The sequence below is a fragment of the Barbatula barbatula genome, assembly GCF_947034865.1.
Source record: "Barbatula barbatula genome assembly, chromosome: 7".
NCBI classification, from domain to species: domain Eukaryota; kingdom Metazoa; phylum Chordata; class Actinopteri; order Cypriniformes; family Nemacheilidae; genus Barbatula; species Barbatula barbatula.
The window spans coordinates 8,067,543-8,080,683 of NC_136770.1; the positions used below are offsets into that span (position 1 = coordinate 8,067,543).

Below are 13,141 nucleotides of genomic sequence, written 5' to 3' on the forward strand. Positions count from 1 at the left end.
AAATTTATTAGAAAGATTTATCATACAGCCGCAACTGGAAAACCACAGACAATACTTGGGAGGATTTTTCTAAATAACAATAAACAGCAGCTTTCAAATGGAAGCAGTGACACTGGTGTTTTCTTTGATGTGTTTTTAAATTATTTTTCTGGGTAACACTTCAATGCACAAGGTTCCATTTATAAACATAAATTGATGCCGTAATCCTGTTTTATTTATACTACCTTATTTCCAACAAACAACAATGTTAAGGTCATTCTCCAAGCGTTCATCTAACTCCCTGTAACTCATTCCTGCAAACAAACACAATAAATATTGTTACTAAAAATGATTTATTTGAAAGTTAATTATTTTTGAGTCAAGCAATATACACATGAGTGACATCTACAAAACTTGCCAGTTTTACAGCAGATTTCATCGTAACTATGGCAGCCAGTATAAAGTCTGGGTGGACGGCTCCTTTCATCTCTAACAACCTTGACTGGATACTTCTGCAGCCGGCGAATTAGATTTTTCATCAAACCAAACTGTATTAACTTCCTACATCAACAGACAGAATGAAATATAAAAACAATATTCATGGTTTTTACAGATTAACCTAGTTGTTTTTAACAGATGTGGTAAAACACAAGTAATCTTCATAACCTATAAATATACATATACTGTATATCTATATATATATAGATATACAGCCTTGCCTTTCATCCACCCGCTGTAGCTGATGAGAATAGCGGGAACACAGATCACGCACAGTTGTTCCCGGGGTTAAACCACAATACAACAGGAACACATCCCTCAGACTTGTCCTGTGGCCTGATGACACATGAATACAAGACAGTAAAATGTCAATTGTAAACAAACATTTAAACATTCTCACATGAATAAATTCTATTGATCTATCCATTTAGGCAAGGCAAGGCAAGTTTATTTATATAGCACATTTCATACACAATGGTAATTCATAGAGATTTTTACTTTACATTTAAACTGACCAAGAAAAGGATTGTGAACCTCTGTTTGCTTGCTTACCTGGCTTACTGACATAAGATAGACACTCTTCCTGAAGGTCTTTATCATCTATTAAGTTGTGAACTTTAGGTGTTGTGCAGTAAACATTTGAATACTGCGGAACATGGAAACCGGAAACAAGAATGTAAGAAAAAGGAATGTATAAAGGAATGTATAAGACAAACAAAATAAGATTACACTTTTTTACCTGAAATATGGATACCAGTGTTACAACTTCATAATATCTGTAAAAAAGAGTATTGTTAATCCAGTAGACTTTTATTCTATTCTTTGTTCTACATGTGTCATGTCTACAGTTCATTGTCACTAATCCAAAGTGTAAATATTGGCAAAAGCAGCTGAAATATGAATTATTCTGACATAAGAATAGCAGTTTAGGAACAAACCAATACTTACAATAAATTCTGAACAGCAATCCGCACCAAATTAAGCTCAACGTCAGCCTCAGCAGAGATCTTCTGAATATGCCGGTAGCCATCTACAAAAGGCAGGATCTGCAAAACATGAAAAGAACTACTTATACATTATTTCTTGGTGGTCAACTTCATTTGATAACATTTAAAGTTTATACTGATACTCTACAGTATGAGATTATACACCGTACTACTTTTCATAGTACTTTATAATAAATACTGTACAATAATAAAACAATACAACAATAAGAGCATATCGATGTGAATATTTTAAGAAACATGCTACAATTCAAATAAAATAATATTTTGTTTGTTTTAACTAAAGGTTTTATATTTGGTGGATTAAATACCCATGTGACATTTTTAACGCATATTTTTCCATTGTCTGGTAAGTGAATTTTTATAATAGTCCATATTCCTTTTAGTCACCAGCCGGAGTGCCCTTATGCTCCACAAGAGACACAAAAGGTCATTGCAAAAGAGGCTGGCTGTTCACAGAGCTCTGTGTCCAAGCACATTAATAGAGAGGCGAAGGGAAGGAAAAGATGTGGTAGAAAAAGTGTACAAGCAATAGGGATAACCGCACCCTGGAGACGATGGTGAAACAAAAGCCATAAAAAAAATGTGGGGAGATTCACAAAGAGTGAACTGCAGCTGGAGTCAGTGCTTCAAGAACTACTACGCACAGAGTTATGCCAGACATGGGTTTCAGCTGTCGCATTCCTTGTGTCAAGCCACTCTTGAAAAACAGACAGCGTCAGAAGCGTCTTGCCTGGGCTAAAGACAGAAAGGACTGGATTGTTGCTGAGTGGTCCAAAGTAATGTTCTCTGATGAAAGTAAATTTTGCATTTCCTTTGGAAATCAGGGTCCCAGAGTCTGGAGGAAGAGAGGCACACAATCCATGTTGCTTGAGGTCCAGTGTAAAGTTTCCACAGTCAGTGATGGTTTGGGGTTCCATGTCATCTGCTGGTGTCGGTCCACTGTGTTTTCTGAGGTCCAAGGTCAATGCAGCCGTTTACCAGGAAGTGGACACTGTGACAAAGCAACCAGTACCTGGTTTAAGGACCATGGTATCCCTGTTCTTAATTGGCCAGCAAACTCGCCTGACCTTGAAGGGGAAGATGTGATATGCCAGACTCAACAATGCAGAAGAGCTGAAGGCCACTATCAGAACAACCTGGGCTCTCATAACACCTGAGCAGTGCCACAGACTGATCGACTTCATGCCACGCCGCAAAAGGAGCCCCAACTTAGTATTGAGTGCTGTACATGCTCATAATTTTCAACGTTCATACATTTCAGTTGGCCAAGATTTCTAAAAATCCTTTCTTTGCATTGGTCTTACGTAATATTCTAATTTTCTGAGATACTGAATTTAGGATTTTCCTCAGTTATAATCATCAAAATTAAAAGAAATAAACATTTGAAATATATCAGTCTGTGTGTAATGAATAAATATTATATACAAGTTTCACTTTTTGAATGGAATTGGTGAAATCAACCTTTCGGTGATATTCTAATTATATGACCAGCACCTGTATATATAGTGCCTGTGTTTCTTGTGTCAGTGGTCTGGTATTGTAATGTGTTCGTTGTGCCGTGTTCTCCGCTTTGGATTTCCTGAATGTTATTTTTATATTAAACCTGTTGCATTTGGATCCTACTTGACCCCCTCTTCATTACAATTCCTCATAAATGGGTAAATTAAAATAACTTTTCTGTGGTATATGAAGATTTATCCCTTCAAATTTTTTTATTGGATTTGCATCACACCAAAATGTTTCTAGAATGTAGTCTTTGGCCATGTTTGGCATGTAGATATTCAACCTCAAAAAGGTTTAGTCAAATCTGATAACAGTAAAAAACTTTCAGCTTTTGCATGACACCATAAACAGTTCAATGTCAGAATGAAATTCACTGTGCTTCTGACGGCAAATGATTTAGGTTTTCTTTTTAAAAAATATATTGTTTTTAGTATACGGTATTTGTTTTTTTATGGTTTAGGTAATATTATATTATATATAACCTGTTGAGTGGTAAGATCCCACTGTGACTTTATGAAGTGTTCCTTGTTCTTAGTAAACACTGGCACATCATACTCCTGAACAACCAGAGGATCCTTTCTTTGTTTAATCAGCTTCAGGTGGATGGTGTTGGAGTCATCTGTCAGAAAACCGTGAGAGAGGTTAATTTTAAATATAGCGAGAAACACTGACAGCGGTAACCATTGGAAACTAGTAATTTGGTATTACTATTGTATTATGCACCTATTGTGTTATTGCTCCTGTATAACATAACACTGTATTTCTCCCAGAACTCTCTGTAAGTCGCTTTGGATAAAAGCGTCTGCTAAATGGATAAATGTAACCAACGAGAGGATTAAAAACACAGACCAATCGGTAGGGTGCAGGCTCCTTTCACATTAAGTTCCTCCATAAGTGTGGACAGGATAGGCAGTAGCTTCTGTTTACTCTCCTCCTTTGAAATGAATCCACTTTCAAGCTGTTGAACATTTGTTGAAGAACATTTTAACATAAAAAAACAATCAAATGAATAGCAAAACAAAGGAACACTTGCCTCCAGAGTTGTTAGGTAGCCGGATAGCTTTTTGACAATAGGCTCTAAAGCACATGTTTTTGTCCTGGCATCACATACTAAACCTAAGTTGAAGAGTAAGGCATTCCGGCTGTATTTCTTATGCTCAATGCATACTGGACAGCCGATCAACTTCTTGCCCATGGCAGTCCTGAATCAATCACACAGAGAAGTCTTAATATATTATATAAGTCTTATTATAAACAAGTCTTATTATCATTTCAACTCTGACTGGAACTGACTGGCAACAACATTTAAGTTCAAGAAAGCAAGGGCCTGTTCTCAATATGCATTCTCCAGTGGTTTTGTGTCCTCGTGTTTTTGCTCTACGTCATCAATAACCATCAAAGTCCAGTTCCAATACTCAAGAACACAAGAACAGAGAACGCATGAAAGAACCCGGAGGTGTTCTTGATATCAAGGATGCGTGAAATGACTTCAAAACACTTGAAGTCCCAGAAGTCACTGCGGCGTGTCCATCCAACCAAGTTCGTTCATCCGATGCTGCCTCGCAAGAACGGTCTCCATGAGAACACAAGTCCGTTCTTTATATTCTTGGATTTGAGAAACGGCCAAGATCAAGACACATTGCAATTATGTACAAAATAAAATAAATCCATAAAAATCTAAGTTTATTTTGTTGTGCCAATCCGTTTTTTGGGCAGTGTGTACAGACAGTCTGCAGTCTTGCAAATGACCCCATGTCTGCATGTCATACAATAATACATACATTTATTAATATGTAATATGTGTATGAGGTAAAGTTCTGTACATACACTGTTATGAGCTTGTTCTGCAGTTCTGGTTTGGTGATAATGTACACCTGCACAGTATCAAACAGTTCCCTCGAAATATATTCTTCCGGAACCTTCAATCAAAAACAAAGAATAATTCAACTTGAATAAAATTGCAAGATTGATATAAGGATCAACATCGCCCTTAATTAATTTTCCAATGAGCTTTTTTATATATTTATATATTTTGAACACAATATTGTCAGCTATAGATCAGCTATAGTTTATAGGTTTACAAACAAGTCCTCTTTTCTTGGTTCCTCGTTTATTTTCAATAAATCTTGAAGCTAAGAGTTCACATTTTTACTGCTGATAGAGAAATGCTGCAAACAAAACTGTAAATTCCACTTGAATCGAACACTGCACTATGCAGAACAAAACTTTAAACTGCTGACATTTTTAGTGATCATGCAGCAGCCTTGTGTTTGCAGATGTCATGTAATTCTACAAGTTCCTCCATTTAGCTTCCAAACATTTTTCTACGTCGTTACCTGATATGTGATCTTTGGTCCCAAGGTTGGATGAAATTCACTAAAAAATATACATTCGATTCCCTGATTTGTTTCCATATTCAGTAAAGAATTCATAAACAGCAAATCCTTCTTCTTCTTTAGTGTCATCTGAAGGTTGGCAAAAAAACATGTTTGGTACATTTCCGCCCCCTACTGGGATTGAGATTGTGGCGCATGATGATGGGGGAACGTATTTTTTAAACAGTTATTTACTTTTTATATATTTAACAAAAATCGTGACAATTTTAAAGCATTTTTGGTTAATGTAAAGACATTTATATTTAGTCATTTTTATTCGTGGTGAATTCTGGATCTGTTGTTGGAGTGTTTCTTAGAACGGAATCAGAAAACACCGTAGTAGCCTGTGTATGTTGTTTTAGGCCACAATCAGCGGTCCTGGCAGTGAATTTAATGGTGGAACCGAGTTCCACTTCACTATGTAGTAGACTTGTTACACATGAATTAAAACCAGTAACGTATTTTATACAGAAAAACGGTAGGAGTTTCTGTACAGTATTATTATGCCCCCGACTAGAGTCCCCCAGTGACTAGGGCTAAGCACTGGCCAGTAGGTGGCGGTAGGGTTCCAAAAGAGTGAACGGCAATGAAATGAGAAGTAGAAACTGGTTGATTTCTCTTCTGGGTTCATGTGTACAGTGCACGTTGCCCGTACTCTTTGGATTTGATGTCAAACGATTTGCCAGTACCGTAAAGAAGCAGACGCCGCTCGGAGATAAGCCGAAAACTCTGACTGTTCTCACCTCTCGCAGCGCACTGCATCTGCGTAAAAAAGGCAGGCACCTTTTATTCGTTTCTTAGTTATTTGTATCTGTTTAGTGCGCGTGGAATGAATGACTAAAAATAGCATAAACATTTTAAGCTGTTGCTGTTTTTAACCACCCAAGAGACAACCTGTGTATATTGTATGATTGATTATTTATTCCTATGATATTGTCATGGCCATTATTACTTCGAGTTGTCGAAAGTAAGTTTTTAAAATGACTTGAAAGTTACTTTTCTGTGAAATTCTGCAGTCTTTAATGTTTTTCTGAAATACTATTAGTGTTATACTGCAATATGTCTTAAATATACGTTTATTCTCTCTCTCTCCCTACATATAGGCCTACATATGCATATATTCATTCAGTATTATAGATATAATAATTACGCCTACTGTTTTTTACAGTTACAGTAATAATTCATAATAGCAATAATTATATGTGAATTATGTTGTAATAATGATGCAAAACATGAAGAATTGCTGCATAAAATAAAATTTCAATATTTTGCAAAATAGTGTTTTTCCGTGGCCCATCTGGTCTGAGTTTACATGACTTTTCTCAAAAAGGAATCAATAAGAGGAATTAAAATATCAAATCCACAGGCCTTTTTTCTGGTGGCATGATGAGGTATGTTATACGTTCATTTGCTTTATTGTAGTTCTTCTGGGGTTGATGATGCAGGAGCTAAAGGAAATTATAACTATTGGAGCGACTGTCCCGACTGGATTCGAGCTGACTTCAGCTGAGGAGATCCAGGAAAAGCTGGAGGCCACTGTCAGAGTTCACAGAGACAGAGGCAAAATATATTTTGAAATAACACCAGATAAGCTTTCTAAGGTCAGTCATCTATGAAGCTGTTAAAAAATTTATTTGCTAACCTGTGTGGAAAATATATGTGTAGGACAATAGTATAACGCAATGTAAGTCGCTAAAAGCGTGTGCCAAATGCGTAAAGGTAAAGCTAGCAGTTTAACTGAGAAGTTATTCTTTAAGAGCCATTCAAAAAATATATTTTTGATTCAATTCATGCTTATTTCCTGAACCATGTTATTCATAATGTGCTGCAATGGTATGTTTCAACAGAACATTGCTATTTCCAAGCCTTTAAATTGAAAGTGATTTTCATTTTCTCATATATCTGAAGGTACACCACCTACGGTCTGTAGACCATCTGTTTGTTGTGGTTAAGCAATATGACAACTACCAATTCAAAATCACAAAGGTATGTGGGAGATTTTGTCAAATAATAATTATAAGCAAAAAATTTATACTTTGTTATTATTTATTAAGCTTTGTACGGGTAACCGCCCCAATAAGTGTACATTATACAGAAAAAGAACAGCCCAAAATTACATGGTAATGAAGGACATCTTTCTGTTTAACAGGAAGAAGCACAGCTGGACCTGCAAGAGTTGGCCGCCAAGGTGCCTTGGACCACTGCCTTAGAAATCTGGAAGATGAACAACTCTTTGAAGAAAAAGAAAGGTCGTCGTAAAGGAACCAACTCCAAAAAATCTGATCAGTCTGGCAACGTTAGCACCAAATGTACGACTGATACTGTCCCATCAGATCCAAGAAGTCTGTCGGAAGATCTTGAAGCTTCACAGTTGAAGAACCAAACCGATGTTTCTCATCCAGAAAGTGTCCCACAGACAGAAAAGCTATCTGAAGATCAGAAGGCAATGCCTTTAAAGTTTCGAGTAACATGCAACAGAGCTGGAGACAACCATTGCTTCACCTCAAATGATGCTGCACGAGACTTTGGAGGAGGAGTACAAGATCTCTTTCTTTGGAAAGCAGATATGACTAAATTTGATATTGAGGTAAGGTTGTGCAACAAAATGTAGACCTTTTTCTTTGTTGTAGCATGATCGCATCCGAAGTTGCATCTGAAACATACTGTAAATTGTAACTCGGTGCCCATCAAAACTAGGCTAAGCTGTGACTTAAGTGCAACCGGCCCCAGGAGCAGGGTTGGACGTTTTCTCAATTTAAATGATAACGAATAAAGTTCTTATATCAAAAGTTGTTTGTTTTGTTTTCCAGGTGTTGTTAAACATTCATAATGTGGAGGTTGTCATTGGTATTGCCCTCACAGAGGAGAGTCTGCACAGGAGAAACATCACTCACTTTGGCCCCACAACACTACGGTCTACGCTGGCTTACGGCATGCTTAGGTAAGTTTTGCTGTATCAGTTGGAAACTATGTTTAACACTGAACATGTTCGATAGAAAAAAGTGAATGTTCTAATAGTGTTTTTACAAACATTCTACACACAATGGGTCTCATGAAATATCCATAAATATATGAGTGATTTAATCGTAAAATGGACCTTCACGAAAATACTTCATATACATCAGATTTGATAGAAAAACGTGTGTATGTTAATGAATTACCATAATCCCTGCCTATGAATTCCAGCTACACAATTACGTATCTAGGAATGCTGCGGAATCCTCTGAATATAACAATAAATTAAAACATTTACCTATTTCCACCAAATTGTTTTTAGCCATCTCAAATAATGCCTTCTAAAAAAACAGCTGGTGGCGCTTGAGAGCGCATTTGATGCACTGGGTTTCCAAGTGAGACGTTGGTTGCTATGATTAGGAATATCCACAGCACTAACATGTACATGTTACGGGTATCGTATTTTGAAGATTATTAATGAATCTAAAAATTCAATATTCACCAATCAGGGTTTTTCCTTGCTCAAAATTAGGCAAAGGTGGTCCTTTATACACACATGGCTTAAACAAACACTTTACATATATAAAACATTATATGAAAATGACAATTATTGAGTTGTATAAAACAAACAGAAATGTTTTAATTAAAATAAAACTTTTCACCCCACAACAGCCAATTATATGAACCAGTCTTACTAAATGAGCAAAGCTCATTCACTCATTGAACGATTCACTGAGCTCTAATATTCGCTTGTGACTGAAAAGTTTCAGCAGTTCAAACGAATTGATTCAAATAAGTCATTTGTTTGCGAGTCATAGTGTTTCAAAAGGGAGGGGTGGAGTGAGCTGTGTGCCTTTTTTCTGTCATTTGAGACAATGCTTCCCTGCCATTCATAAAAAATTCAGTCAATCTATGTTTTCACTCATTTGGAGATTGGCATTTTAGGCAGGTCTGGATGACCCTCTGGATGAACAACTTGTAACACACCAAATATTCAGGAAAACACAAAATCTCGTCATATGCCCCTTTAAGATCTAAATGTCACACAAACAAGACTAAATTGGTTGTTGCACAAACATAGGCTAATGCTCCTGTATGTCAAAGTAGATGAAATATTTAGGAGTCTTTGATAGCGTTATTAGGGAAACGAATCTGCGTCAGTGTCCCGTCTCAGATTTTATGGTGCGCTAATATGGTCCTGATCACACTGTCAGGTTAATTCATATGTCTCTGACTGCATGTACCCTTTGCTAACAGACTTCTGAAATGGTTTGCGACGTCATTCAAAATTTAATCATTTTCCCAAAGTGCTGGTCAAGGGGACCAAAACACAGTTTTTAATTTGACCGAAATGTGTCATTGAAAGTCCTTAAATTTGGTGTTGATGAAAGTGTGGGAACCCTCGTGAATATGCTGGGACACGCCCTCTGACACGCTCCCTTGAGTGGTAAAACAATCAGCAAATAGCTGCTTTCAATAGGAGAAACAAAGACACGTGACATTTGATTTGGTGAAACTACAAGCAACTGGACTCGATGGTGGTCCTTACAACTTACAAAAGAATCAGGTGTTCTTGGACCCTCAAATGTCACGTGCAATTGTGGTTCCTGATATTGTTAACAAAACATAGAGAATTACATGCAAGGGACCCGCGGCGTATGTAGATAGAAATACCTCATTTTAAGGTAATAAAAACAAGGCTTCATTATATAAGCTCTTTATACACCTCTGAAGACAGTTACATATATTATATTGCATTTCTGTCAATAGACCCTCCAAAAAATTACACACTGGTCCTTTACAACACCGGCACCTGAAGATTTGTAAGCATTTATGAATCACCAAGGACAATTAATTTATAATATTAATTGTATTCATTTTAGACTTTGCAAGCCACAACCATCAGACGTGATTTTAGATCCCATGTGCGGCTCTGGAGCTATACCTTTAGAGGTCAGTAGACTTTACATTTTGACTTTTGAATGTATATGTACATATGTTGGTGCATTGTTTTTTGTACAAAATGTTTTTTTATATTTGTTTGATCAGGGTGCCATAGAGTGGCAGAGTTCATTCTTTTTAGCAGGAGATAACAATGGCATTGCAATCAACAGAACAGTCAACAATGTCAAGCATCTTCTAAAGAATCGACCTGTTGAAAGAAGGTGAGGCTCCTGTCAAACATGGATGTCAGAATTGCACTTTCAATCAAAGAAATTACAGTTTTGTGTAATTTGAAAGGCAATAACTGCATATTCCTTAAGGGTTAATAAAATACAGTTAAATATAAGATGCCAAACATTTCTAAAGGTGCTGTAGCCAGTGACATAATGTAGAGAAAGTCTATTCTCTTTATACCAGTGGTTCACATACAGTATGGTGGTTTTGAGGGTGATGTCGCGTAAAAAAGTGTGAGAACTATAAAATTAGTAATCACCTTATACTAGTATTAAATTCATTTTAGTAGTGTATATCAACATGACAGTTTACAATGGTTTTTTACATTTTGTAGCTCTTCAGGCTTGCCCATAGACATAATTCAGTGGGACCTGTGCAATCTGTCCGTGAGGAACAGTTCAGTGGATGTCATCATTACTGACATGCCATTTGGAAAGAGGTATTGTTTGACATTGGGATAGCCCTTTTCTTTACAGTTTTTTAGATATGTAAGTGTTTATATATGAATTAGTTTGTCATATGTTTGTATGCGCTTTAAAGAATGGGTTCCAGAAAGAAGAACTGGGATTTATACCCTTTATGTCTTCGGGAAATGGCTCGAGTGTGTAAACCTGATACAGGGAGAGCTGTTCTACTGACCCAGGACAAGAAGTGTTTCACAAAGGTGACTCCATTTTCATTCACAGTTCTTTAAATACTTTAAAGGGATAGTTCACCCAAAAATGTTAATTCCGTCATCATTTACTCACCCTCAGATTGTTCCAAACATGTATGCATTTCTTTGTTTCCGCTGAACACAAAGGAAGATATTTGGAAGAATGTCAGTAATCGAGCAGATCTTGCCCCCATTGACTCCCATAGTATTTATTTTCCCTACTATGGCAGTAAATAGGGATGAGATCTGTTCGGTTACTGACATTTTGTCTTTTTGAACAATCTGAGGGTGAGTAAATGATGACAGAATAAAAGTATTTGGGTGAACTATCACTACAAGTCATGCCTAGTACCTTGTATAAAGTTACAACATATATTGACGTTTATAGTTTCCAAATATATTTAATAAACATACATTATTTTCTTACTTTCTATCTTTTGCAGGCAGTCTCGCAGATGGGTGAGCTGTGGAGGAGATGCCACACTGCATGGGTGAATGTGGGTGGGTTGCGTGCTGGTGTTTTTGTGCTTCAGCGCACAGGGGTAGTTTTTGGCACCACTTCTGGAGATGTGAAGAAGCCTCCGAAAGAAACGGAATCCCAAAAAGAGGATTTGGAGGACAAAAGTCTGTGAAAGGGCTGGAAGTTGTAGCAAATGTGTACATTTGGAGAAATGTATTGTTCATGGTGTCATTAGGCCTCATTTTAAGAGGGGCTATCTCATTTTATATTTAATTTGTTGGTCTATGACTATATTTTCCTTATAAAGGTGTGGCTGTTCATGTTCTGGAGAAAATGCAGTTATAAATGGAGTTCGATTCCTATTATAAAAAAATTTAGTTACCAAGTTCATCATTCATGCTCAACTCATTAGTTACCCTGTTAATAATTAATTCACTTATCATTGTTGCATACACTGTAAAGACTATTTGTTGATTAAACACATATTTAGTGCACTTTTGCATGCATTTTATATTAAACCTAATTGGCCTAAAATGGATAGTCATTCTTTAGATAAATACAAAAACTTTACATAATACATCATTATTTACCTTAAAATGAATCCAAGTCATTACCCTTTTTTTATAGAAAAGTCCAGTAACTAGATTTTAGACAAACCACATTTGCCGCCTCAAACCACATTTGCCGCCTCATTCAGTTTGTTAAAACTTAACACTCACAATAATAAATAAGCATAATTATTAAGCATTAATAAATAGTAATAATTTACTAATTTATTTTTATTTTATTATTATTAATATAGACCATTTCAATGGCAACAGCTTTAACAAACGTTACTGTATATTGCCCAAACATAACTTCTGGTAGTCCTCCGCTACAAATCAACAATTTTCGAGTAGTTTAAATGAAATTTTATAGAATATAAATATGAATTAGTATGAGTATAAATTACAAATTAAATCAATTGTTTTTATAACTTTACACGGACCGGAAATTGACTTCGGTTCAGCACTTGCGGCCTATGAACATCTAGGCTATATTTGAAGAGTTTGGTTCCAAAATGAGATTTTTCAAAAATCATTTTTTATTATGTTAAGATGTTTTTATTGTGTTAGTTAGCTTTATATTTTAAGTGATTATGGCTCAATAAAAAACAACAACTGCAGTTTGATTGATATTAATTGCACTAAACAATAAAAAAACAGGATTACATTTTGTTATTAATTAATTAATTTAATTTACAAACTGCCTTTTAATCATCTATAATTCATTTTTAGATTAATTAACAGTCCCTAATGAACACCCTTATAAATGCCTTACAATGGGTGCTTTAACGTAAAGGCAAAAGAAGGACAATAATGTTAATGTTAGTGATTTAGTGTAGCTAAAATAGCTTACATCTGTAAGTCTATCATAAGAATTTTCAATCTTCACGTAGACGTCACTTGTTTACAGCAACGTCAACTACGTATCCGGAACTGCGCTGTCATGTGGAAGGTGATACTTTTCTTAATGCTGCTGGCTGTTGACC

The 13,141-nt window shown here is 36.0% G+C and overlaps 2 protein-coding genes across 5 annotated transcripts; one reads left to right on the plus strand and one right to left on the minus strand.

Annotated features, from left to right (window-relative positions):
- Positions 1 to 128: 128 nt before the first annotated feature.
- On the minus strand, positions 129 to 5,488 carry nprl2 (NPR2 like, GATOR1 complex subunit). Of its 2 annotated transcripts, XM_079460449.1 has the most exons (11): positions 5,324 to 5,488; positions 4,815 to 4,906; positions 4,021 to 4,189; positions 3,837 to 3,945; positions 3,470 to 3,606; positions 1,426 to 1,523; positions 1,217 to 1,253; positions 1,030 to 1,123; positions 699 to 813; positions 398 to 540; positions 129 to 293 (listed from the first exon to the last, which is right to left on the minus strand). In XM_079460449.1, exons 1-11 carry the CDS (start codon positions 5,483 to 5,485, stop codon positions 226 to 228), a joined length of 1,224 nt encoding a protein of 407 aa, XP_079316575.1. In that variant the 5' UTR covers positions 5,486 to 5,488; the 3' UTR covers positions 129 to 225. The 2 variants fall into 2 exon arrangements, with proteins under 2 accessions (XP_079316575.1, XP_079316576.1); XM_079460450.1 differs by lacking the exon at positions 129 to 293 and having other exon boundaries at positions 428 to 540; positions 646 to 813; positions 5,324 to 5,458.
- A 452-nt stretch (positions 5,489 to 5,940) lies between these two features.
- On the plus strand, positions 5,941 to 12,774 carry thumpd3 (THUMP domain containing 3; the record flags this gene model as incomplete). Of its 3 annotated transcripts, XM_079460169.1 has the most annotated exons (11): positions 5,986 to 6,137; positions 6,785 to 6,963; positions 7,271 to 7,348; positions 7,512 to 7,611; positions 7,696 to 7,949; positions 8,173 to 8,303; positions 10,201 to 10,270; positions 10,367 to 10,482; positions 10,830 to 10,934; positions 11,036 to 11,159; positions 11,594 to 12,774. In XM_079460169.1, 10 exons carry the CDS (start codon positions 6,799 to 6,801, stop codon positions 11,780 to 11,782), a joined length of 1,332 nt encoding a protein of 443 aa, XP_079316295.1. In that variant the 3' UTR covers positions 11,783 to 12,774. The 3 variants fall into 3 exon arrangements, with proteins under 3 accessions (XP_079316296.1, XP_079316294.1, XP_079316295.1); XM_079460170.1 differs by having other exon boundaries at positions 5,941 to 6,137; positions 6,808 to 6,963; positions 7,512 to 7,949; XM_079460168.1 differs by having other exon boundaries at positions 5,954 to 6,137; positions 7,512 to 7,949.
- Positions 12,775 to 13,141: the final 367 nt, after the last annotated feature.